Consider the following 27,714-nt stretch of genomic DNA (forward strand, 5'->3'; position numbering starts at 1 on the left):
CAATCTCCATTCCTCACAATAATTTACAATATGTTTTCATGACGTTTTATAATGAAGAAACTGAGGCTTAGAGATGCTACATGACTTCTCTAAGTCCACATAAAAACTAAGCAGCAGAACTGGAATTTGAAGCTGGGCGCATACAGCTACAAAACTCAAGCTCCCTCTAGCACACCAGTGTAGTGAAGAATAAGAAAATGCTTTCATCTTACCCATAGTCATCTATCAGGTGAGAGCCAAGTACCACGACATCAAGTTCAAAGAACTCAGGTTCAGTTTTAATGCCAAACATGATTGGGGCAAGTTTAGAATAATCTGCACGGTTACAAGTAGCAACACAAACCCGCAGCTTTCGGTTATTTCCATTCTTCTCCATGATTTGTTTGTTTCGTTTTGAGAGGTTCTTAAAATAGAGTTCCTGAAATTGACAAAATAAAAACTTTATAATCAGAATAATAACTCCCAGATGTAACTAAACTTTAAACTTCTCTAAATCAAAAATAGAAATTTTCAGTTTTAAGTCTTTACTAGTTAGTATAGTGATTCTTAATCTTTTTACAAAATACTGTGATTAGTGCTGGGAAGGGGAAAGATGAGTAAGTTAAAAACCTGACCTTCAAGCCTTCATCAGTACCTACACACCAGTGCCCACAAAACTGACAACTCCCAATGCCTATATCTCCTGCTGTATGTCCTAGAACCACCTTCAAGTCAGTGTCCCAAACTGAACTCATTTTCTTTTCCAAACCCGTTCATCCTCAATTATTCTCTGAGTTACACAATTTCATTCATCCAAATGCCTTGAAATCCTTGTCTCTTCTGCTTCTCACCCTGTATCTCCAATACGCTGTCAATTCTACCTGATAAATACCTTTCAAATCTATCTCCTCCTCTTCATCCTTACAAGGACTTCCCCTAGTCCAGTCCCTCATTTTAGGTCTAGACGACAGTAACAGCTGTCAATATAGTTTGCCTGCCTCCTACAAACTTTCTTTTCTATTTGTTTATTTAGAGACAGAGTCTCACTCGATAGCCCAGGTTCGAGTGCAGTGTCACGATCTTGGCTCACTGCTACCCTCGCCTCCAGATTCAGTTTTCCTGCCTCATCCTCCCAAGTAGCTGGGATTATAGTCACCCACCACCATGCCCAGCTAATTTTTGTATTTTTAGTAGAGATGGGGTTCTGCCATGTTGGCCAGGCTGGTCTTGAACTCCTGGCCTTACTTGATCCGCCAGCCTTGGCCTCCCAAAGTGCCGGGATAACAGGCATAAGCCACTGCACCCAGCCTCCTACAAACTTTCAAAGTGATCCTCCTTTCCCACTATCTCTTCCCTAAAATTACCCTTACTCTGTGCCAAAGCCTCCAAACTGCCTTCAGTTCAACTAGTGATTCTCCGTTATCTGTACCTTTATAGATGCCAAGTACTTTTTCCTAAAACTTCCTTTCCCCCTTGCCTGGTCTTCTACTCATCCTTCAAAATTCAAAGTGTTATCCTTTCTGGAAAAGCTTCACACAAACCTCAGATCCTCCTCCCCCACGTTTCTCAGTTGCTGCTTGCTCTGAGCATTATGGCCTTCCCATTCACAGATGTACTATTGCTAAGCTTCTCTGCTCGCTCATCTCTCCCTGCCATGCTATACCCTCCATTCAAAAAGTAAAAATCAGGGGCAAGGAATAAGAGATTTGTTTTATGGAATTTTTTTTTTTTTTTTTTTTTGAGACAGAGTCTTGCTCTGTCACCAGGTGTCAGGCTGGAGTGCAGTGGCGCAATCTCGGCTCACTGCAACCTTTGCCTCCCGGGTTCAAGCAATTCTCCTGCCTCAGCCTCCTGAGTAGCTGGAACTATAGACTCACGCCACCATGCCCAGCTAATTTTTATATTTTAGTAGAGACGGGGTTTCACTATGTTGGCCAGGATGGTTTTGATCTCTTGAGCTCGTGATCCACCCACCTTGGCCTCCCAAAGTGCTGAGATTACAGGCTTGAGCCACTGCACCTGGCACTGGAATATTTTTAAAATTTTTTTTACATTTTTGGAGATGGGGTCTTGCTGTGTCACACAAGCTAGAGTGCAGTAGCTATTCACAAGCACAATCGTAGCTCACTGCAGCCTGGAACTCCTGGGCTCAAGCAATCCTCCCACCTCAGCCTCGTAAGTAGCTGGAACTACAGGCATACACCACTGTACCAGGCTTGGAACATGTGAAACTCCACTAAATCAACATAAAATTTCACCTCATGGACTCTGATCTCAATGTTCATGTTTCAGTAAGTGTATCAATATTTAGAATTTGTAATCAGGAATCTGGAGATGCTTCAGTAAGGATTCCAATACAAGGGGTGCCATCCTTTAGATGAGAGTAAACGCTGAAATTCACTGGAAATTCCATCAGCAGCCTTCCGCTGTTGGTACCTCATCTCTCTTAGCTAAAATTCTGTGACCACGCAAACTCATTCATCATTACGCCCACTCTGAATTTATAATCCCCAGTAAAAACTATTTTCATTGAATGGCAGATTGCTTACAATATAATGAAACAGGCATTCCACGAAGAGAGTTGTATTCAGAACACCTAAGCACTATGTAATCTTTTTTTTTGAGACAGAGTCTTGCTCTGTCACCCAAGCTGGAGTGCCTCCCGGGTTCAAGCAATTATCCTGCCTCGACCTCCCAAGTGGCTGAGACTACAGGCACACGCCACCATGCCTGGCTAATTTTTTGTATTTTTAGTAGAGTTGGGGTTTTACCATGTTGGCCAGGCTGGTCTCAAACTCCTGACCTCATGATCCGCCTGCCTTGGCCTCCTAAAGTGCTAGGATTACAGGTATGAGCCACCGCGCCCAGCCGCAGTGTCTAATCTTTAGAGACAAAAATATTCTTCCAGAAATGGTTGTCCTAAGTGTTCTTCTATATAATCTTTCTTCCAGTGATCAAATTTGAGCTGAATAAATTGTTTTGTTTTTTTGTTTTTTGTTTTTTTTGAGACGGAGTTTCGCTCTTGTTACCCAGGCTGGAGTGCAATGGCGTGATCTCGGCTCACCGCAACCTCCACCTCCTGGGTTCAGGCAATTCTCCTGCCTCAGCCTCCTGAGTAGCTGGGATTACAGGCACGCGCCACCATGCCCAGCTAATTTTTTGTATTTTTAGTAGAGACGGGGTTTCACCATGTTGACCAGGATGGTCTCGATCTCTTGACCTTGTGATCCACCCGCCTCGGCCTCCCAAAGTGTTGGGATTACAGGCGTGAGCCACCGCACCCGGCCTGAATAAATTGTTGGTAATATTTAATTTGCTGGGTGAGGCAAAACAAATCATTCATGGTTTGTCAATTTGTATTTATTGTACAAAGAACAGTAAATGTTCCATCTGGCAGTATTAAAATGCTTAATATTTACTAGGTTACTCAAAGGTTATCCTATCTAAACTGAGAGCAAGCTGACCAAGCGGTGAAAATACAACAATGTTACCTAAAGTCAAAGGTTTTGTTTTGTTTTGTTTTGTTTTGTTTTTGAGACAGTCTCACTCTGTGGCCCAGGCTGGAGTGCAGTGGCGCAATCTCGGCTCACCGCAACCTCCGCCTCCTGGTTCCAGTAATTCTCCTGCCTCAGCCTCATGAGTAGCTGGGATTATAGGCCACCACACCTGGCTTATTTTTATATTTTTAGTAGAGACAGGGTTTCACCATGTTGATCAGGCTGGTCTTGAACTCCTGACCTCATGTTCCACCTGCCTCGGCTTGCCAAAGTACTGGGATTATAGGCATGAGCCACCGCACCTGGCCCAAGTCAAAGCCTCTTTAAGGAAAGAAGTTAAATCTTAAGAAGAAAAATTATGATAAAATGCCTTTTTTTTTTTTTTTTTTTTTTTTTTGGAGACGGAGTTTCGCTCTTGTTACCCAGGCTGGAGTGCAATGGCGCGATCTCGGCTCACTGCAACCTCCGCCTCCTGGGGGCTCAGGCAATTCTCCTGTCTCAGCCTCCTGAGTAGCTGGATTACAGGCACACGCCACCACGCCCAGCTAGTTTTTTTGTATTTTTAGTAGAGACGGGGTTTCACCATGTTGACCAGGATGGTCTCTATCTCTCAACCTCGTGATCCACCCGCCTTGGCCTCCCAAAGTGCTGGGATTACAGGCTTGAGCCACCGCGCCCGGCGATAAAATGCCTTTTTAAGGGGAGGTTTTAAAAAATAATTTTAATTAACTCAATTTTTATTAGGTAGTATATTCACACGGTTTAAAATTGAAAAGTCACAAGGAGTTAAATAGCAAAAAGTCTTTTCATCTGTGTTCCCCAGCTAGCTAGTTCTTTTTCCTGGAAGCAAACACTTACTGGTTTCTTATCTGTCCTTCCATAGATAAACTGTGATAATATAAATAAATATGTGGTGCATGCCTGTAATCCCAACACTTTGGGAGGCAGAGGCTAGTGGATCACGTGAGCTCAGGAATTTGAGAACAGCTTGGCCAACATGGTGAAACTCCATCTCAACTAAACATACAAAAAAATTAGCCAGGTGTTGTGGCACATATAGTCCCAGCTACTTGGGAGGCTGAGGCCGGACAATCACTTGAACATATGAGGTGAAGCTTGCATTGAGCCAAGATCTTGCCACTGCACTCCAGCCTGGGCGACAGAATTAGTCTCTGTCTGAACATACACACACACACACACACACACACACACACACACACACATATATATGTATGATGTGTATATACATATATATATATGTATATATTGTGTATATATACACACCTATACACACACATACACAATGTATATTATACAATTGGTAATATATTCTACAAACTGTTGTTGCAAATCTTGCTTTTTTTATTTTAGACAGAGTCTTGCTCTGTCACCCAGGCTGGCATATAGTGGCATGACCTTGGCTCACTGCAACTTCCACCTCCTGGGTTCAAGAGATTCTTGTGCCTCAGCCTCCCGAGTTGCTGGGATTACAGGTACCTGCCACCAAGCCCAGCTAATTTGTTTGTATCTTTAGTAGAGATGGGGTTTTACCATGTTGGCCAGGCCAGTCTCAAACTCTTGACCTCACGTGATCCACCCACCTTGGCCTCCCAAAGTGCTGGAATTACAGGCATGAGCCACCACACCCAGCCGCAAATCTTACTTTTTAAAATGCTTTTAATTACGACTCAATTAAAGGGTAGAACAGGAACGTTTAAAGATATTAGAAATACCAAATCTAAAAATGCAAAGTTTTGGAAATTGCTGGCTGTAAACTTGTCAAATATACAAATTGTTATAAGAGCCCTAAAATTTAGCAAAAACACTCAACTTTGGCCAGGCACAGTGGTTCTTGCCTGTAATCCCAGAACTTTGGGAGGCTGAGGCGGGCAGATCACCTGAGCAGCCTGGCCAACATAGTGAAACTCCGTCTCTGCTAAAAATACAAAATTAGCCAGGTGTGGTGGTATGCGCCTGTAATCCCAGCTACTCAGGAGGCTGTGTCAGGAGAAATGCTTGAACCTGGGAGGTGGAGGTTGCAGTGAGCCAAGATCAAGCCATTGCACTCCAGCGTGGGAGACAGAACAAGACTCCATCTCAAAAGAAAAAGGAAAAAATTAGCCGGCATGGTGGTGTGTGCCTGGAATCCCAGCTACTCAGGAGGCTGAGACACCAAAATCACATGAACCCAGGAGGCAGATGTTGCAGTGAGCCAAGATCACCCCACTGCACTCCAGCCTGGGCAAATGAGTGAGACTCTGTCTCAAAAAAAAAAAAATTAAAAATAAAACCAAGAAACCTGGCTGGACATGGTGATTCATGCCTATAATCCCAGCATTTTGGGAGGCTGAGGCAAGAAGGACTGCTTGAAGTCAGTAGTTCAGGACCAGCCTGGGCAACATAGTAAGACCCCTGTCTCTACAAAATTTTTTTGTAATTAGCTGAGTGTGGTTGTACACACCTGTAGTCCTAGCTACTTGGGAGGCTGAGGCAGGAGGATCACTTGAGCCCCGGAGTTTGAGGTTGCAATGAGTTATGATCACTTCATGCCACCACACTTCAGTCTGAGTGATGGAGCAAGACCCTATCTTATAAAAAATTAAAATTTAAATCCAGCCCATGACAAGTAAATTTCGTTTTGTAAGGAGGCAATCACTTTTCATCAATACTTTGATGGACAGTCTTGAGTTGAGAGATGGAAAAAGCAGTCAAGAATTGGGTTTTGCGCCGGGCGCGGTGGCTCAAGCCTGTAATCCCAGCACTTTGGGAGGCCGAGGCGGGTGGATCACGAGGTCGAGAGATCGAGACCATCCTGGTCAACATGGTGAAACCCCGTCTCTACTAAAAATACAAAAAATCAGCTGGGCATGGTGGCGTGTGCCTGTAATCCCAGCTACTCAGGAGGCTGAGGCAGGAGAATTGCCTGAACCCAGGAGGCGGAGGTTGCGGTGAGCCGAGATCGCGCCATTGCACTTCAGCCTGGGTAACAAGAGCAAAACTCCATCTCAAAAAAAAAAAAAAAAAAAGAATTGGGTTTCTCAGATTGCCAGTGAGTTCAAGATGAGGGAAAACTTGTCTATATAAACATGGTCTTAGGTAACTTTGTTCTATTTTTCAGTTTACTCATATGGCCAGCTTGCTCTCAGTTTAGGTAGAATAACCTTTGAGTAACCTGGTAAGTACTAAGCATTTTAGTACTGCCAGATGGAACATTTACTGTTCTTTGTAAAATAAATATAAATTAACAAACCATGAATGATTTGTTTTGCTTCACAATATTTTTTTTTTCTTAAGATGAAGTCTCACTCTGTCACTTAGGGCAGTGGGCAGGATCTCAGCTCACTGTAACCTTCACCTCCCAGAGTCAAGCAATTCTCCTGCCTCAGCCTCCCAAATAGCTGGGATTATAGACACACGCCACCACGCCCGGCTAATTTTCTATTTTTTTAGTAGAGACGGGGTTTCACTATGTTGGCCAGGCTGTTCTCAAACTCCTGACCTCAAGTGATCCGCCTTGGCCTTGCCTTACAAAAATTAAAAATTGAAATTAAAAGTCACAAGAGGCTAAATACCAAAAAGTCTTCTCATATGCGTTCCCCAGATATATTAATTATTTTCCCTGGAAGGAACTATAGTACAAATTGGAAAAGAATCACTGCACTTCAGCCTGGGTGACAGAGTGAGACCCTATCTTAAAAAATTAAAATTTAAATAAAAAAAAATAACAGAAATCTTTCAAATGAACATTATGAAGTAGGTGCACTGTCAATAATACCCTGAAGCCCAGAGCTCAGAAAGTCAGAAGGTGGGATTGGATATGTGCATCAATTTCACTCTTCAATTCTATAATTGTAACCTGAGCCACCAAAAGAAAGACAGAAAAACAGATAATAGGTGACAGATGGATGGATGATAGATGATAGACAGACAGATGGATCATAGTTTTCAGACAAGTTTGCTTTCATCTTGAACTCACTGGCAATCTCTGAGAAACCCAATTCTTGTTTCTTTTTTGTTTTTTGTTTTTGAGACAGGCTCTCACTCTGTAGCCCAAGCTGGAATGCAGTGACACAATCTCGGCTCACTGCAACCTCCACCTGCTGAGTTCAAGCGATTCTCCTACCTCAGCCTCCCAAGTAGCTGGGATTACAGGCATGTGCCACCATGCCCAGCTAATTTTTTTGTATTTTTAATAGAGGCAGGATTTCACCACATTGGCTGGGCTGGTCTCGATCTCCTGACCTCAGGTGATCAGCCGCCTGGCCTCCCAAAGTGCTGGGATTGCAGGTGTGAACCACCATGCCTGGTCAGAGAAACTCAATTCTTTGTGTTGTTGTTGAGATGGAGTCTCCCTCTGCTGCCCAGGCTGGAGCGCAATGACGAGATCTTGGCTCACTACAACCTCCACCTCCTGGATTCAAGTGATTCTCCTGCCTCAGCCTACTAAGTAGCTGGGATCACAGGTGCCTACCACCATGCCTGGCTAATTTTTGTCTTTTTAGTAGAGACAGGGTTTCACTGTGTTGGCCAGGCTGGTCTCGAACTCCTGACCTCAGGTGATCCACCTGCCTCAGCCTCCCAGTGCTGGAATTATAGGCGTGAGCCACCGCGCCCAGCAGAAACAATTCTTAAAGGCTACTTTCTGCATTCTCTCAACTCAAGACTGTCCATTATAAATGCTAACAAAAGGTGACTAACCCTTTCCAGAAAAATAATGTCCCACTCAACTGTGGAAAGAGTTCTTTGTGAAGGTAATTTTTTTAAGGCAATCAGCTGAAAATGATGAATACTTGTTTCAAGCAGTCACTGAACAGAGGAAACAGTAAACATTTGCTGAGCCCTTCTGAAGTGCCAAACATTGTGCTAGTAGCTTTACACGTATTAACGCATTTCATCCTCACAGCCCTCATATTAGCCCCACTTTACAGACAGGAGGCACAGAGAAAATAATTTACTTGCCCCAAATCAATGTATAATAGCTCATCACTGGCCAGCCTCGGTGGCTGACGCCTATAACCCCAGTACTTTGGGAAGCCGAGGCAGGTGGATCACTTGAGGTCACTTCAAGACCAGCCTGACCACAACCCCGTCCTACTAAAAATACAAAAATTAGCTCAGCGTGGTGGCGGGCGCCTGTGATCCCAGCTACTTGGGAGGATGAGGCAGGAAGAATCGCTTGAACCTGAGAGGTAGACGTTGCAGTGGGCCCACGTCGCGCCACTGCACTCCATCCTGGGGGACACAGCAGACTACATCTAAAAAAAAAAAAAGTTCATCATTGAGAGAACCGAAAATTAAACCCTTGTCTGAATGACTTCAGTGCTCACAATACTATCCCACATCCAGTGTTTGCCTTGTGTCTGTTCATTCCATAAACATCCATTAAGTACAAATCTTCATTGAAAACATGATAAATCGCCCTTCCTTCAGTGCAATGAGGATGAGACCAACAGGAAGAAGAAGAAAAGAGCTCTATAAAGAAGTCTGAAAGTCAGGGCCCCATTCCGAAGCCATAATTCGGTTTGGCTTCTCCTGCGGTGCTCCTACAGTTGAGTTAACCAGTTACCTATACTGCGAAATTGCACCCCACCCCTCCTACCAGAGGGGTAAAAAATATATATATATACGTTCTTGCGTTCTAAAGATTTTACAAGCATGCTTGTAAAACTGGGGACAGGGGAAGGTGGGGGCGGCATTAACGCTTCTCAAATGTACAAGGAAGCCCAGACTCAGAATGTAGACTCAGAGCAAGGCGGAGACCTTTTAGCCCAGCCCTTTCCGCGCTAGGACAGCTGGCCTTCTAGGCAGCTCTCCACCCTCTCTCGTCCGGCTCCTAACGGGACACTCAGCATCCCCCCTGGCTGGACAGCACTGTCCCAGGGACAAGTCACGCTGGGCCTCCCTCTACATCCCCTCCTCTGCTCATCGGGGCCCACCCTGAGTCACACGGCGGAGCCCTGAATTGGGCCAAAGAGCGGCCCTATGGTGCAGGCCTGCAGGACACTGGGCGAGGCCCGGATCCAGTGGGGGCTTGGGGGTGCGGTGGTGGAAAGCGGCCTGGGGCAGGAGGCCGGGGGAGGCAGCCTGGGGTTGAGCAGGATGCTCTCCCGCCGCCGCGCGGCTCTCACCAGACGCAGAGGCTCCCTCCCGCGCCGCCACCGCGCTCCTCCAGCGAGAGCCGAACCAAATGCCACGAAGCCGGCAGAGAGGGAACCCGCCCCTCGGTTTCCGCGCTCTGGAGCGCGGGTTGATGACTCGTCGCTTGACCCTGACCCCCGCTTCTCCGTCGCCCTGCTACGCCCAGCCGGAGCGCCGAATCCGGGAGCGCGCCCTGACGCCATCCTAGAGGGCTCCCGTGATTGGCTGCCTCCGTCCCCGCCCCGCCCCCTTCCCGGAGGCTGTTGGAAGCGCAGACTGGTTGCAGACCGGCAAAGCACCTTCCGCGGATTTTGCCGGACGGTCCTACCAGTCTGTCCTCCCATCCCCTAGCATCCTTCTCCGTTGGCGACACACGCACTGAATCTCGAGTCTTCCTACAGGGTAGTTGTTTTGGTCTTGCACCCGAGGAGGGATTTCTTGCGCCTCTCGTTCCCTTAGTTATTTCATAGATCAGGACCGAAACAATATTGTCTTGTAGCGCGGCCAACCCACACGTTGTCCCTGACGTTAAGCCTTGCCGTGACCGCTGGAAGACACTGGTGGAGTGTGAATTGATGACAAAGGCATGGCAGAGCCTGGTCAACATAGGGAGACCCTTGTCTCAAAAACAACCCAAAGTCTTACTCTTCTTCAGGAGCTGCGCAAGCCCTTTACCACTACGTTTACCCTTTACTGCCATGTTTCTCCCTGGACGTCCCTAGGCCTTGGGACTAGCTGGGGTTCCCTGTAGTCGAGGCCGCCCCTGAACTCATTATAAACATCATCTGCTGCCTCCCTCTCTCACTTAAAAAGACTCCCGTGATTACACTGGGTCCACTCATTAGTCCAGGATAATTTTCCCTTCTCAAAGTCCTTGTCACATCTGCAGTGTCCCTCTTGCCAAGTGAGGAAACGTATTCACAGGTTCCAGAGATTAAGCTGTGGATATCAATTAGCCAGGCGTGGTGGTGCCTGCCTGCAGGCCCAGCTACTCAGGAGGCCGAGGTAGGAGAATCACTGAAACCTGGGACACAGAGGTTGCAGTGAGCTGAGGTCATGCCACTGCACTCCAGCCTGGTGAAAGAGTAAGATTCTGTCTCAAAAAAAAAAAAAAAAAAAAAAGGAAGAAGAAAAAAAGATGTGGATATCTAGGCCGGGCATAGTGGGCGGATCAAAAGGTTAGGAGTTCGAGACCAGCCTAGCCAACATGGTGACACTCTGTCCCTACTAAAAGTACAAAATTAGCCAGGTACGGTGACACACGCCTGTAGTCCCAGCTACTTGGGAGGCTGAGGCAGGAGAATTGCTGCAACCCAGAAGGCAGTTTGCAGTGAGCCTAGATCATACCACTGCACTCCAACCTGGGCGATAGAATGAGACTCTGTCTCAGAAAAAAAAAGATTGGGGAGCTATCTATTCTGCCTACCACAAGAGGTATTGAAAGTCACTTTAAGTCAAGATGGGTATGTTGCTTTTAAAGTTGTATACAGTACCTCCAAATATGCAGAATAGACGTTAATTATTTCTTCTTGAAAGGTAAAAAAAAATTAACTTCAAAAACAATGCTTAATGTTCAGTCTTTAAAATCTGGGTATTGATTACATAGGTGTGTTTAGTTTGTGAAAACTCAAGTTATAAACATAATATATATGTACTTTTTACGTATGTTGTACTGTAATATGTTTTTAAATGTTTAATATAGCTAGAAAAATTAACTATAAATATAAATACTTTTAACAGTAGGTAATACATTTTGAGAATTGTATGCACTTTCTAAGCCATTTGTAAGTTTTGTGTTTGACCAATATTGAGAATTTTATATTTCCATATGTGGTCAGGTAGTTCTGTGTTCACGGAATCATTTAATGTTAAATGAAGTAATCTTTTTATAATTTTCTTGTATACTTTCTTGAGATCAAACTGCAGCAAGTACCCTTAAGAGGCATTTTCTCTTGGCTTTTTGAGATCACTTTCTGTGGGTAAATAATATTACATTTCTGGATTTCTGTTACTTTACTGTTTAACGTTGTGAATTGACATACCAAAAATCTTCACTAGTTGCGTTTGGTTTATATGATTTGGTTTCATTTGCTGTTAGTTTGAGAACTCTACAAGTTGCAAAAAAATTGCTTACGGCTTTGTAGTATAATAAAATCAGATTTTTCTAGAGGTTACTCCATAAGCATAAATATAACTTCAAGCATTCAGAGCATAATTAGGCTATGACTCTTAAGGACCTTAAGAGAGCCTCTAATCTAACCCTCTCATCAGAGAGGGGAGACCTTCCTACAGCATCCCTGACCGACACTCATCTGGCCACTTTGGGAACATTTCTCGTAACAGACTTGTCTTATTTTATTTGGTGATTTAATTATTATAAAGTACTTTGCCTCTCTCTAAATTCTACCCATGTATTAGTAGCCTAAACATTTCTAAACTAAAATAGCCTAAATTATTCTAAACATCGTATCTATATTCACTCAGTACTCACAACAGCGTTAAGATGTAAATTCTATATAAACCCCCTACTTTACAGATAAAAAGACCAAAACACAGAAGTCAAAGTTGCCTAAGGTTCCACAGCTGTTAAACAGAAGAGCCCAGCCCTTGATCCCACTTGATTAGCTACTACTACTCGGTATTTCCTCTTTATACTAACTAGGGCCTTGCACTTTATTACAGAAACCTATCTCAAGGTTCATCTCAGCCATCACTTTTTTCTTTTCTTTCTTTCTTTTTTTTTTTTTTTTTTGAGACAAGATCTCACTCTGTTGCCCAGGCTACAGTGCAGTGGCATGATCTCGGCTTACTGCAACCTCTGCCTCCCAGGTTCAAGCAATTCTCCTGCCTCAGCCTCCTGAGTAGCTGGGATTACAGGCACTTGCCACCACGCCTGGCTAATTTTTGTATTTTTAATAGAGACTGGCTTTTACTATGTTGGCCAGGCTGGTCTCGAACTCCTGACTTCAAGTGATCTGCCTGCCTTGGCCTCCCAAAGTGCTGGATTACAGGCATGAGCCACTACACCTGGCCTATAGTATCACTTTTTGGCTAAGTGGTTCCATTAGTTAAGAGTTCACATAACTTTTCTGTTATCCAGCCTACATCTCTCTGAATGACTCACATCAAGGTCTTAAGAGATTTTAAAAGGTATCTTCTTTAAAATCGAGGTATAATCTCTATGGCATTCTCCTGATGTATTAGTTTAGTAAGACTTTCAAAAAAGAAAAGGACATCATTTGGCACAAATTTTTCTTAAGGTTTTTATTGAGGTGTCAATAAATACCTAAGCAGTGTAGTTGAATTTTGAATTTTCATAAAGTAAAACCTGCCACTAAATTAAAGAGAGAAAACATCACCTATGCCCATGGGCTGCCTCCTCAAAAGCTGCCTGTTCATTACCCACGAAAAAACCTGGCAACAAGCCTGTGGCCAGCTAATAGTGACAATGGTAATTAGCTAATGTGCGTAGTAAAGTCGCTCTCTGAAGCATTTGGACTGGAGAACAGAGAGAAGATTGGCCAGTTGGAAGTGAGAGGAAAATGGGGCAGCTGAAAAACAGTCACAGATATGCTGCAGGAGGTAGTGCAGGCAGGCCATAGGGAGAGAGTCCAGGCCTCGACATGACTTGAATCCTGAACACCCTTCTGATTTTAATCTACATGTATTCTCAAGTCTTTTTTGTTTATTATTTATTTAGTTTTATTATTAGTAGTATTTTTTTGGGAGACAGAGTCTCACTCTGTCACCCAGGCTGGTGTGCAGTGGCGCCGTCTTGGCTCATTGCAACCTTCAACTCCCAGGTTCGAGTAATTCTTGTGTCTCAACCTCCCAAGTAATTGGGACTACAGGTATGCACCATCATGTCTGACTAGTTTTTGTCGTTGTTGTTTTTTTTTTGTATTTTTCATAGAGGTGAGGTTTCGCCATGTTGCCCAGGCTGGTCTCACACTCCTGAGCTCAGGCAATCTGCTTGCCTCAGCCTCGCGAAGTGCTAGGATTACAGGCATGAGCCACTGTGTCTGGCCTAAATCCTCTTTTTTAAAAAGATGCCCTGTTCCTTGCATTGGAAGATACTAACAGTAAAACTGTGAGCCAGGGAGAATTTCCAACCTTATTTTGATCCCCACTTCCAACCGATTGATGGTGGCTGCCTGGAGAACTGTGTCAAAAATGACTCTGAGGCTAGGTTTACTGGAAAAGAGTATGTACTATGATGTCTCCCGTGTTGTTTTCTAGGGAGATGGAAGGGAGTAAGGATGTTGTCATGTATTTGCCATCTCTGCCCTAAGCCAGTATCATGAAGAAATCAACAAGCGGTGGAATAAACTGAGGAATCTACCACCATATTAAGCTGGATATTTCTGTTTAATAAATATCTTGGCCAGGTGCGATGGCTCACACCTGTAATCCCAGCACTTTGGGAGGCCAAGGTGGGCAGATCATTTGAGGTCAGGAGTTCAAGACCAGCCTGGCCAACGTGGTGAAACCTCATCTAGTAAAAATACAAAAAAAAATAAAATAAAATTAGCCAGGCATGGTGGCGTGTACCTGTAGTTGCAGCTACTTAGGAGGCTAAGGCAAGAGAATCGCTAGGGCATGGGAGGTGGAGGTTGCAGTGAGCCGAGGTTGCACCACTGTACTTAGTGAAGCAGATTTGGAGATGGGCTGGAGTAGGAGAGAAGATAATGAGCTTTAATTTTGGATACATTGAATTTGTAGCACCTACAGGACATTTCCATGAGATTGAGGATCTGGAGGAAGGTATGCATTAGAGACACAGATTTGTGCTAGACATAATTCACTTTGCAAGCTTCTTTTTTTGGGTTTTGTGTGTGTGTGTGTGTGTGTGTGTGTGTGTGTGTGTGTGTGTTTTGAGACAGAGTCTTGCTCTGTTGTTCAGGTTGGTGGACTGCAGTGGTGCGATCTCAGCTCACTGCAACCTCTGCCTCCCAGGTTCAAGTGATTCTTCTGCTTTAGCCTCCTTAGTGGCTGGGACTACAGGCACATACCACCATGCCCATTTTTGTATTTTTAGTAGAGATGGGCTTTTGACTAGGCTGTTGGCCAGGCTGGTCTCGAACTCCTGACCTCAGGTGTTCCAGCCACCTCAGCCTCCCAAAGTACTAGGATTAGAGGCATGAGCCACCGTGCCTGGCCACACTCCATAAACTTTACGTTCCTTTAAAGTCCAGAAGAACATACTTCCCACATAACTTTTATATTTTATTTCTTATCTGGCTTCTTGGGAAATGAGGTGAGTCAGAGAGTACTCACTCATTCCTGACTAGTAGAAAGTCAGAAAGTTTAATTGGCACAGCTATTCTGGAAGAACTGGAAATGTGTCAAAAACTAGTTTGCCTTTAACTTTGACTTTCTTATAAAAAGTTGGATCAACACAATTATGCTCTAAAACAACCTCTCATTAAAAGTCACATGGGAAGCTGGGCATGGTGGTTCACACCTATAATTTATAGGTTTAGGAGGCTGAATTGAGTGAAACCCTTAAGCCCAAGTTCCAGACTAGCATGGGCAATATGGTGAAAACCCATCTCTACAAAAAATTAGCTGGGCATGTAGCATGCATCTGTAGTCCCAGCTACTTGGGAGGCTGAGGTGGGAGGATCACCTGAGCCTGGGAGGCTAAGGCTGCAGTGAGCCATGATTGTGCCACTGCATCCCAGCCTGGGGAACAGAGTGAGACCCTATCTCAAAAACAAACAAACGAAGTTATGTGGGAAGTATGTTATTCTGGACTTCAAAGGAATCAGCTAAACTTTACATGTTTTGAAATATACTGCTGACTCTTAGCCCAAAGCACCCAACTGCATTTCTCACCCAACCTGTTTCACCAGATTTTTCTGCCCCTGACTTTGTTCTACTTTACTCTCGGCCAACTTGGAACTCTTGAATAGTATTTTTCATACAGTAGTTGTGTAAATCTTAGAAAACAGAGCGACTGTTAGACATCATTAAATTTAGTGGGGTGTAAAATTCTGTGGAAATCCAGGAACTTCATTCTGTTTTACTTTTTTTTCAGTCGATTGTATTTTTATTTATTTATTTATTTATTTATTTGTGACAGGGTCTCGCTTTGTCACCCAGGCTGGAGTGTAGTGGCAGGATCATGGCTCACTGCAGCCTCAACTTCCCAAGCCAAGCAATCCTCTCACCTCAGCCTCCTGAGTAGCTACAGGCTTGTGCCACCATGTCCGGCTAATTTTTGTAATTTTTTTAGAGCTAGGGTCTCACTATGTTGTCCAGGCTGATCTTGAACTCCTGGCCTCAAGCAATCCACTTGCCTCAACCTACTGAAGAGTGCTGGGATTACAGGTGTGAGCCATTGTGCCGGGCTCTTACACTTTATGTTAAATATTTAGTGGTGCTTTCCTGGCCACATTCCCTCTTTTTCCAACTGCCCATGTACCTAGCCTTCTCTGACCTCTGCTGTCTCTTCTCTTACCCCCTTCTTGTTTACACTGTTGGTCACTGCCTTATTCTAGACATTTTACATCCTGGGTTTCCAAGATACCTGATTCCCTGCCTACTTCCAACTTCTCTGGCTTTTTTTTTTTTTTTTTTTTTTTTTTTTTTTTTTTTGGAGACAGAGTCTTGCTCTGTCACCCAGGTTGGAGTGCAGTGGCGTGATCTTGGCTCACTGCAACTTCTGCCTCCTGGGTTCAAGCTATTCTCCTGCCTCAGCCTCTCGAGTGGCTGGGATTACAGGTGCCTGCCACCATGCCTGGCTAATTTTTTGTTTTTTGTTTTTTGTTTTTTTAAATAGAGACAGGGTTTCACTATGTTGGCCAGGATGGTCTCGATCTCTTGACCTCTTGATTCTCCCGCCTTGGCCCCCCAAAGTGCTCGGATTACAGGCATGAGCCACCACGCCCAGCCAATTTTTTTGTATTTTTATGAGTGACGGGGTTTTACTGTGTTGGCCAGGTCTTGAACTCCTGACCTTATGATCAGCCACCTCGGCCTCTCAGAGTGCTGGGATTACAGGCGTGAGCCACTGCTCCTGACCTTCTCTGGCTCTTATACTTCCTCAAACTCCTAAATAAAAGTATTTTCTAGAATTCTGTAGTTAGTCTTCCTTATATCTCATTTTAGTATATTTCCAGCATGACTTCAGCCGCTTGCGTGGCTTCACCGTCATTTAAAATTATTCCTAGATGTGAATTTCTAGCCCAATCTTCTCAGTCCAAACCCAAATATTCAGCTGCTTACAGGACATCTTTATTTGGATGTGTTCTACAGGCACTTCAAATCCACTTGTCCAAAATTGAGCTTTCTTCTTCCTCATAAACCTGGGCTTTCTCTTCTGTTCTAATTTTCAGTGAATGTTATTATCACCTGCCTAGGAACTTAGGCAGCATTCTTTACCTCTCCACCTTTTTTCTCTCTCACATTCAGTGTGCCATGAAACCTGATCAGTTTTACATTTTAAAAGAGTATTTTCCTGGAAGAGAACATGATATGATTGAAGACAATAAAATGGGCATGACAATAGCATACAGGGGAGACCAGCCTCACAAGAGAAAGGTTTTATTGAGGAATATTGGAAAATATAATTGAATTATTAAGTGAGAGAGAACCTCGGATGACGACTTAAAGGCCATATAGAGTATTTCAGAGTTTGCGTGGCCATAGAAACCACCAAAAACTAGGCGAATGAATGAAATGATAATTCCAGGCCACATTTTTGAAGTCAGTCATACAAAAAACTGGATGGAGACATGAGTAGACCAACTATTACTTTTGTAACTAGAAACAACCACTTGTAAGCAGATTTCATTGATAACACAAGGAAAAAACTTAGTTTCCAGCTAGAAACTCAAAAAGTCTGACCTTGAATTTCAAGGTGTGCTAATAAAAAATAAAAATAATAAATTCTCATAGAAGACAAATAGTATGCATTAGTGATACAGCTAGGAGTAAACTGTGTTGACAGTACTTGCAGAAATAATATCTGATTGAAAAGTTTTTATAAGGCCAGATACAGTGGCTCACACTTGTAATCTCAGCACTTTGAAAGGCTAAACCAGGAGCATCACTTGAACCCAGGAGTTTGAGATTAGCCTAGGCAGCATAGCAAGACCCTGTCTCTACAAAACATTTAAAAATTTGCCGGGTGTAGCTGTGTCTGTTGTCCTAGCTACTTGAGAGGCTGAGGCAGGAGGATCCCTTGAATCCAGGAGTTCAAAGCTGCAGTGAGCTATGATTATGCCACTACAATCCAGTCTGGGTGACAGAGCAAGACTCTGTCTCTAAGCACACACACACACACACACACACACAGACACACACACGCACACACGCATGTGTGTGTTTGTATAAGCCATTCCTCGACTATAGATGATCTTTAAATTGAATATATATTTTGATCACCTAATTGAACTGTGATAATGATTTCCTAAAACATTTGGATTTCCATATGCCTCAATGAAAAATTAGGTATAATAAACTACATTATAGTATAGCACATTATAAGTCACATTTATATATATATATATATATATATATATATATATATTTTTTTTTTTTTTTTTTTTTTTTTTTTTTTTTTTTTTGAGACGGAGTTTTGCTCTTGTTACCCAGGCTGGAGTGCAATGGCGCGATCTCGGCTCACCGCAACCTCCGCCTCCTGGGTTCAAGCAATTCTCCTGCCTCAGCCTCCTGAGTAGCTGGGATTACAGGCACGCGCCACCATGCCCAGCTAATTTTTTTTTTTTTTTTTTTTTTTTTTTTTGTATTTTTAGTGGAGACGGGGTTTCACCATGTTGACCAGTATGGTCTCGATCTCTCGCCCTCGTGATCCACCCGCCTTGGCCTCCCAAAGTGCTGGGATTACAGGCTTGAGCCACCGTGCCCGGCCCACATTTATATATTGATAAACATGGTAATTGCCTTTTTATTTGTCTTAGATACTAATTAACTTGGAGTAAATGCACCCACCCCTATCAGTCAATAGTTAAATAACTGAGGAAAAAGAAGTACAAATTAGGCAGCTCACATGTCATGTTTCAAAGGGAAGGAAACAAAAGAGTTAAAACAAACATTGCATGTTTTGGAAGTAAACTGTTATTTATGAAACAAAGATCTCAAAAAGTAAGAGGAACCCCACTTTATCTGATGAAAGTGCCAGGAATCTGGAAAAAAAGGTTCAATTTCAGCTTTCAGTTTGGAAATGCAAGAAGGTTGAATTTTAGCACAGTAACTGAGAAGCCAGTAGCAGCCACAAAATGAGTAACGTGAGTTAGCAGTAAAAAAGTCTTTAAAAATGAGGGATTTGATAGATTTAAAGCCAAAGCTTTCCTCTTCCTCCTAATTTTTCTTTTCTCCTCCTTTTTTTTCTGATTGCAATTTCAATAATAAAGCTCTATTGAATTCCGAATTACTTACATGAGGTCCTTGAAAGCATGACTCCCTGTGCAGATAACCATCGGTTTCCATCCTGAAGCACAAGCTCTGTACCCTGGTGTGGTTTGAAATAATGAGCAGAGCAGCTGTTCTCTTGGTTTAGCTGCCACAGAGCAGTCATCAATAGGCATCTGAATTCCAGACTTAATCTTAAGCCCCACCTCTCTGAAAAGGAAGAGAAAAAAATGTGTCTCTGAATTCTTCTCGTATTCCTGGACAGTAGATTGAAAGTAGGTAGGCAGTCATCATCTGAGTGTTACTTCTCTGTTTTGGATTTCCCATTCCACCCAGTGATTTTACTTTCCACTAGAAAAAGTTTTCTTCTGAGTTTCTGAAGGTAGAAACAAATCTACAAGCAAAATCTCAAGTCTTTTTTCACATGTTTTAACACATACATATACTTAAAACTTATTTTTTTTTTTTTATTTTTTTTTTTGAGACAAGAGTCCGGCTGTGTCGCCCAGGCTGGAGTCAGTGGTGTGATCTTGGCTCACTGCAACCTCTGCCTCCCAGGTTCAAGTGATTCTCCTGCCTCAGCCTCCCAAGTAGCTGGGGCTGCAGGCGCCTGCCACCACACCGGCTAATTTTTGTATTTTTAGTAGAGATAGTGTTTCACTATATTGGCCAGGCTGGTCTCCCAACTCCTGACCTCGTGATCTACCTGCCTCAGCCTCTGAAAGTGCTGGGATTACAGGCATTGAGCCACTGCGCCCAGCCCTCAAAACATTTATTAACGTACAGCTTTGATCATAGAAGTAAAATAAAGGGATTAAATTAAAGGATTTTTAAAGGTTTCTTAATAGCATAGACCTTGAGATATTTAAAACTCTTAGTTTCATGAAATGGAAGGAAAATCAACTTGTTGCATTTTATCTAAGCTACATTGGAATAGAAAACAGGCTGCATCTTAAAAATGAGGCACCTTGCTATTTTTGGTGCTTAGGGACCTTTATAAACAGATTGGTAGCAAGGGATACTGACCGATGATCTACTTACCAAACAACTCTCCATTTCACTGCAAATGCTCCTTTGACCACAGGAGCAGCCTAGCCTTATCTACCACACAACTTTACATTCCACTTAAGGAAATTCTTAGTTAACCATTATATGTTTATAGATTTTTAGGCAAACCATGATCTGAACTCTATTTTTTTTTTTTTTTTTGAGATGGAGTTTCGCTCTTGTTACCCAGGCTGGAGTGCAATGGTGTGATCTCAGCTCACCGCAACCTCCGCCTCCTGGGTTCAGGCAATTCTCCTCCCTCAGCCTCCTGAGTAGCTGGGACTACAGGCACACGCCACCTTGCCCAGCTAGTTTTTTGTATTTTTAGTAGAGACGGGGTTTCACCATGTTAACCAGGATGGTCTCGATCTCTTGACCTTGTGATCCACCCGCCTCGGCCTCCCAAAGTGCTGGGATTACAGGCTTGAGCCACCACGCCCAGCCTGAACTCTATTTTATTGCATTTGACAGAGACTGGGTCTCACTATGTTGCTCAGGCTATTCTCGAATTCCTGGATTCAAGCTATCCTCTCACCTCAGCCTCCCACAGTGCTGGGAGTACAGGCGTGAACCACCGTGCCTGGCTTACAGGGTCTGAACTTAAAGCAGTGTTGCAGTAAAAGAAACCTAGTGGGCCACCAAAGAATAATTTTAAAACAACTCATTTTTTTCTTAGATTTTTCTTTTTTTTCTTTTTTCTTTTTTTTTGAGACAGAGTCTCACTCTTGTCGCTCTGACTGGAGTGCAGTGGCACGATCTCAGCTCACGTACAACCTTTGCCTCCCAGGTTCAAGTAATTTTCCAGTCTCAGCCTCCTGAGCAGCTGGGGTTACAGGCATCCACCACCATGACCAGCTAGTTTTTGTATTTTTTTTGGAGAGATGGGGTTTCGCCATGTTGGGCAGGCTGCTCTTGACCTCCTAACCTCAGGTTATCTGCCCGCCTCCCAGAGTTCTGGGATTACAGGCATGAGCCATCATACCTGGCCCTTATATTTTTCAAATATGTCAAAGGTATACATAACCCTCAACATTTTTTGTTAAATCTCTACTCTGTTTCCGTCTATTTCCTCACATCTAGTCTGCTCTTTTTTCTCTTAACTAAAAGCTCTATTAAAAAAAAAAAAAACAGGCCGGGCGCGGTGGCTCAAGCCTGTAATCCCAGCACTTTGGGAGGCCGAGGCGGGTGGATCACAAGGTCGAGAGATCGAGACCAACCTGGTCAACATGGTGAAACCCCGTCTCTACTAAAAATACAAAAAATTAGCTGGGCATGGTGGCGCGTGCCTATAATCCCAGCTACTCAGGAGGCTGAGGCAGGAGAATTGCCTGAACCCAGGAGGCGGAGGTTGCGGTGAGCCGAGATCGCGCCATTGCACTCCAGCCTGGGTAACAAGAGCGAAACTCCGTCTCAGAAAAAAAAAAAAAAAAAAAAAAAAACAGTAATCTTCTCCCCGTCCTCCTTTTTTAGCTCAGCTAGACCATCTTTATAGAGAGTCAGGAGATGAGGCGAGGCTGGGTGAGGTGGCTCACGCCTGTAATCCTAGCACTTTGGGAGGCTGAGGTGAGTGGATCACCTGAGGTCAGGAGTTCAAGACCAGCCTGGCCATCATGGTGAAACCCCATCTTTTTTTAAAAAAAATAAAAATAAAAAGAGAGAGAGAGGCAGGAGACAACACTTCTAAGAGTGCCAGGGGCAGGATCCTCTTTTGTCAGGCAGACAAAGGCATGAATCCATGTATAATTTTTTTTTTTTGAGATGGAGTCTTTGCTCTGTTGCCCAGGCTGGAGTGCAGTGTCACGATCTTGGTTCACTGCAACCTCCGCCTCCCAGGTTTAAGCAGTTCTCTGCCTCAGTCTCCCAAGTAGCTGGGATTATAGGTGCGTGCCACCTATAATCTAATTTTTTGTATTTTTAGTAGAGACGGGGTTTCACCATCTTGGCCAGGCTGGTCTTGAACTCCTGACCTCATGATCCACCCGCTTCGGCCTCCCAAAGTGCTGGGATTACAGGCGTGAGCCACTGCTCCTGGGCCCATGGGGTCTGGCTGTGTTGTCCAGGCTAGACCTGGGCTCCAGCGATCCTCCCGCATCAGCCTCCCAAGCAGCTAGAACTGAAAGTGGGCACCACTTTGCCAGCTTTCATAGATAATTTTTATGCTCTTTCACTTCCTCTCGGTTAATCTTGACAGACATCCCCTCCTCCCAATAAAAATATCCAGGCCAGCCATGGTGGCTCACACCTATATTCCCAGCACTTTGGGAGGCCAAGGCAGGAGGATCACTTTAGGCCAGGAATTCAAGACCAGCCCGGGCAACACCGTTAGACACCCATCTCTACAAAAAAAATTTTTTTTTTTTTTTTTTTTTTTGAGACAGAGTTTCGCTCTTGTTACTCAGGCTGGAGTGCAATGGCGCGATCTCGGCTCACCGCAACCTCTGCCTCCTGGGTTCAGGCAATTCTCCTGCCTCAGCCTCCTGAGTAGCTGGGATTACAGGCACGCACCACCATGCCCAGCTAATTTTTTTTTTTTGTATTTTTAGTAAAGACAGGGTTTCACCATGTTGACCAGGATGGTCTCGATCTCTTGACCTCATGATCCACCCACCTCAGCCTCCCAAAGTGCTGGGATTACAGGCGTGAGCCACTGCGTCCGGCCTAATTAGCTTATTTTTAAATATAAAGATGAGGTCTCACTGTGTTGACCAGGCTGGTCTCCAACTCCTGAGCTCAAATGGTCCTCCTGCCCTGACCTCCCAAAGAGCTGGGATTATAGGCGTCAACTGACATGCCCAACCTGAGTTGTTATTTTTATTCTGTCCATTCGATAATCTATTTGAAAGCTATACTCCTTGTGATCCAATCCCTACATTGAGTTGAAGTTAAATAAATACTAGTCTTACTCTGAAAGTCTTAGAGAACCATGTTGATCTTTACTGTAGATTACTTTAATTGGGCTGCATAGGAGTTTTATTCAGAGCATCATCCAGAAAGCTTCTAAACATCCTCACACAGTTCTCCTTTTCCCTACAGTTTCCCAAGTGTTAAAAATCTTCTTTTCGGCCGGGCGCGGTGGCTCAAGCCTGTAATCCCAGCACTTTGGGAGGCCGAGGCGGGTGGATCACAAGGTCAAGAGATCGAGACCATCCTGGTCAACATGGTGAAACCCCATCTCTACTAAAAATACAAAAAATTAGCTGGGCATGGTGGTGCGTGCCTGTAATCCCAGCTACTCAGGAGGCTGAGGCAGGAGAATTGCCTGAACCCAGGAGGCGGAGGTTGCGGTGAGCCGAGATCGCACCATTGCACTCCAGCCTGGGTAACAAGAGGGAAACTCCGTCTCAAAAAAAAAAAAAAAAAATTATTTTCTGTCTCTCTGCACAGGGTTCTTAACCTCATCCTGATGCTCTTCTGAATCACCTCCTCCTTCATGCTTCTCCCTATCAGAGACTCATTCTGCAGGGATTCTGTTGAATAAAATTCTTCATCTACTTACACATCCTTAGAACAAATGTTTAATGAGCACCTACTGTGGGCTCTGCCATGGATAATCCTTCACATTTGGTTAGGTTTTTTCTATCTACAGAGTTACTTTCATGTCCGTTATTTAGAATAGGGGTCATCAAATCTTTCCTATAAAGGACCAGCTATTTTTGCAGTTCATGTCTCTGTCACAACTTCTCTTCTCACCCTTGTGGTACAAAAGCAGCCATACATGATGTATAAATGAATGGAGACGACTGTGTACCTTTGAGACTTTTTTTTTTTTTTTTACAAAAGCAGATAGTAGTCTGGAATTAAAGGCATGAGCTGACATGCCCAGCCTGAGTTGTTATTTTAATTCTCTGAACTGTAGTCTGTCAACTCCTGATTTAGAACTACTTCCTGATTCAGTGAAGTAGAAGTTACTGGTCCTGTTTTATAGATGGGGAAAGGAATTGAGGCTCAGAAAAATTAAGTGGTTTGCCTAAAGTCACACAAACAAGTTACAAGTGGCTGACCCAGATCTCAAACCTGGGTCAAAAACTGTGACTGCAAAGTCACTGCTATTTCAGCCATACCATCCCGTCTGTCACTCATTCTGATAGCTTGTGTCAAGAGTGATAAGCTTCTGAACCTAATATGCCACATGTTTGAGGAAGAACTAGGTAAATTTTGATGTGTCTACAAATTGCTATGCAGTTAGTCAACATAATATTTACAATGTGAAATCGTGGAGAAATATGAAATGATGTGAATGAAAAGGCGAGGCACAAGATTGTATATAGAGTTGTGCTTGTGTGAAGGAAAAAATACATAAAAGATTTTAGGGAAGTAACAGGATATTAACAATTGTTGCCTTCTTGTAGAGGTGAACTGATTTTTTTGTGTGCTCATTTCTACTTTTTGTATTTTATACTTTTTTTTTTTTTTTTTTGAGACAGAGTCTTTCTCTGTCACAAGGCTGGAATACAGTGGTGCGATCTCGGCTCACTGCAACCTCCACCTGCCAGATTCAAGTGATTCTCCTGCCTCAGCCTCCTGAGTACCTGGGACTACAGGTGCATGCCACCATGCCCAGTTAATTTTTGTATTTTTAGTAGAGATGGGGTTTTACCATGTTGGCCAGGATGATCTCAGTCTCCTGACCTCATGATCTGCCCACCTCGGCCTCCCAAAGTGCTAGGATTACAGGTGTGAGCCACCACACCTGGCCTTGCACGTGTTTTTACAATGTGCATTATTACTTTGTGAGCCAGTAAATAATAAAACTTTAAAAGTGAATGCATTTTGAGGATGCTTACAATTTATTTATTTATTTTTTTTCTAGAATAAGGTAGTTGGATTGGTCACTGGCCTGAACAGGAGAAATACATTTCACTTCAGATAAAGCAGAGAATATAGTTTTTAGCCAGGAAAAAACCCTGGTCGGTTTAAGGCTAAGTTTCACAGAATGACAGAGGAAGTTGTGACAAGCCTTGGCCTCTGGGCAGACCTCATTTTTAGCCATGTTGCATGTTCCACTATAAGCGAACTAGTTTAGAGTCCCCTCTTTTCTGAGAGAGCAAAAGAGGAGAGAAGTTTCTTTTGGAGAAGCAGACTCCTCATTCCAACTGGCAGCTTTTTTACCCCTGGGTGCTGCAATGATGGCAATATGAACAAACATTAAATGTGTAGATACTGCAAATATTATCCACAAATCTAAAAATCATTTGTAATCCATCTTCTTGTAGGAGAGGTAAATGCCATTAATGAGAGTTGTAACATGGAGAATTTTCTAATCACTGGGTTTCAGGCTGCAGATGTAGGGGTCAGATGGGCTAGTAATGAGCAGTGCCTGGGCAGTACACTGATTCAGCATCTGCCTCTTGGTCTTTCCTATTTGTCGAGCATACACAAGGCCAAGGACAAGGCCTGCCTGGTTGAACGAGAAAGGTACAACAGGCTACTTTTAGATCAGACTGACGCTTCCATAAACAGCAAAAGGAAGAGTGGCTCAAGGTGCCAGCTCCTATGGTCTTTGTCCCACACACCAAAGGACAACCCCAAAACTAAAGGGCCAGTTGACTATAAGGCAAGCGATGAGACGCCCTTTCAAGGAGCTCATTCTTAGCTTCAGCTAAGGGATTTAGTATTCTGTGGCTCAATTCTAAGGGGGCCAGGGCAGAAATCCCTAATCTTATCAGAACCTGGAAGGCATAAGAAATCATCTCATGATAGCCTTCCAGGGAAGATAGGAATGTGAATAGGAGATGGCATACATGTCACCGTCCTCTCATGTTAAGGTATCTTTAAATAGAAATACATAGAAAACAAGGTTACATATTTGTTGGTTGACAAAAATGACCAGACGCTCATAGGAACCTAACCCTGTATTTCCCTTAAGAGCAATAATTCAGTGTTTCACTTATTCAGCATTCACAGCAACTTTATAGAACATAACTACCATGAAGAATGAGAACTGGCTACATTATTATGAATACAGGAATGTAGTTTGGGCTTCACACACAGCCCCAAAAGGGCCCCAAGGACTCCCCCTCCCTCTTTCGAGGTCCCCAGACCACACTTCGGTAACTACGTCTAATAGACTGTAAACTAAGGCTGACCAAGGATCAGCCATAGCTGTTTTGCTCCTCTTCACATTTCCAGAGTCTTGCATAGTGCCAGGCATATATTGTGATCAAGTTAAAATGAGCTGGGGATAAGATTTTTATAAGGAAGTTAAATTTGAGCGAGGAGAGACAAATTGGTCCATTTGGTGCTAAACTAGAGTTCAGCCTTGATTTTTTTTTTTTTTTCTTTTAACAACAGGGCTCACTCTGTTGCCCAGGCTGGGGTGCAGTGGCACAATCTTGGCTCGCTGTAACCTCTCCCTTCAGGCCTCAAGCAAACCTCACACCTCAGCCTCCTGAGTAGCCAGGACTATAAGCATGAGTCACCACACCTAGCTAAGCTTTCGTATTTTTTGTAGAGATGGGGTCTCACTATGTTGCTCAGACTGGTCTTGAACTCCTGGGCTCAGGTAATCCACCTGCTTTGACCTCCCAAAGGGCTAGGATTATGAGCATCCACCACCACACCCAGCACAACATATACACCTTGATTTATTATTTATTTATTTATTGAGACAGAGTTTGTGTCACCCAGGCTGGAGTACCGTGGCACTATCTTGGCTCACTGCAACCTCCATCTTCTGAGTACAAGCAATTCTTCTGCCCCAGCCTCCCAAGTAGCTAGGATTACAGGTACCCACCACCACACCTGGCTAATTTTTGTATTTTCAGTAGAGACAGTGTTTCTCCATGTTGGCCAGGCTGGTCTCAAACTCCTGACCTCAGGTGATCCATCCCCCTCGGACTCCCAAAGTGCTGGGATAATAGGCATGAGCCACTTCGCCTGGCCAGCTTTAGCATAACTCTTAAAGGTCCTAGAATTTTCAGAATGGCAAATGAGCACTGACTTCATGAGCTGCAACCACCATCTGCATTAACTCCTAATGAGAGAGCCAGCCTGTTCTTTAAAGCCTTGAAGCCAGGCATTGACTTCTCCTCTCCAGCTATGAGGGTCCTACCTGGTCTCATGAAGAGCGAAAGCTGTTTTATCTACATTGAAAATCCGTTGTTTAGTGCAGCCACCTTCATCAGTGATCTTAGCCAGATCTTCTGGATAACTTGCTGCAGCTTCTACATCAGCACTTGCTGCTTCACCTTGGACTTTTATGTTATAGAGCTGGAACCAGCCTCTGCTAGCTCCCAAGTTTTCTTCTGTTGATACCTCACCTCTCTTGGCCTCCAGAGAACTGAAGAGAGTTAGGGCCTTGCTCTGGATTAGGCTTTGGCTAAAGGGAATGTTGTGGCTGGTTTGATTGTCTATCCAGACTATTTGAATTTTCTCCATTATCAGCAATAAGGCTGTTTTGCTTTCTTATCATTCGTATGTTCACAGGAGTGACCCTTTTAACATCCTTCAACAACTGTTCCCTTGCATTCACAACTTGGCTAACTGGCACAAGAGGCATAGCTTTTGACTGATCTTAGCTTTCGACATGCCTTCCTCACTAGGCTTAATCATTTGTAGCTTTTTTTTTTTTTTTTTGAGACGGAATCTCGCTGTGTCGCCCAGGCAATGCAGTGGAGCAATCTCGGCTCACTGCAGCCTCCACCTCCCAGGTTCAAGTGATTCTCCTGCATCAGTC

The 27,714-nt window shown here is 43.8% G+C and overlaps 2 protein-coding genes across 4 annotated transcripts in view; one reads left to right on the top strand and one right to left on the bottom strand.

Moving 5' to 3' along the window:
- Positions 1 to 20,053, bottom strand: part of GNE (glucosamine (UDP-N-acetyl)-2-epimerase/N-acetylmannosamine kinase) — a 51,932-nt gene extending 31,879 nt beyond the window's left edge. Inside the window, exons 1-3 of one of the 2 annotated variants that reach the window (XM_074395043.1) lie at positions 20,034 to 20,053; positions 19,020 to 19,202; positions 213 to 418 (exon numbers count right to left, since the gene is read on the bottom strand). In XM_074395043.1, coding sequence (XP_074251144.1) covers positions 213 to 418; positions 19,020 to 19,070 — 257 coding nt within the window. In that variant the 5' untranslated portion in view covers positions 19,071 to 19,202; positions 20,034 to 20,053. Of the gene's footprint in view, positions 1 to 212; positions 419 to 9,604; positions 9,688 to 19,019; positions 19,203 to 20,033 lie in introns of those variants that run through there. The other variant, XM_003943776.4, reaches the window with a different exon arrangement.
- The window catches only part of CLTA (clathrin light chain A), a 131,313-nt gene that overhangs the window by 57,559 nt on the left and 46,040 nt on the right, over positions 1 to 27,714 (top strand). The window lies entirely within an intron of this gene.

The sequence above is a fragment of the Saimiri boliviensis genome, chromosome 2 (assembly GCF_048565385.1).
Source record: "Saimiri boliviensis isolate mSaiBol1 chromosome 2, mSaiBol1.pri, whole genome shotgun sequence".
Taxonomy (NCBI): Eukaryota; Metazoa; Chordata; class Mammalia; order Primates; family Cebidae; genus Saimiri; species Saimiri boliviensis.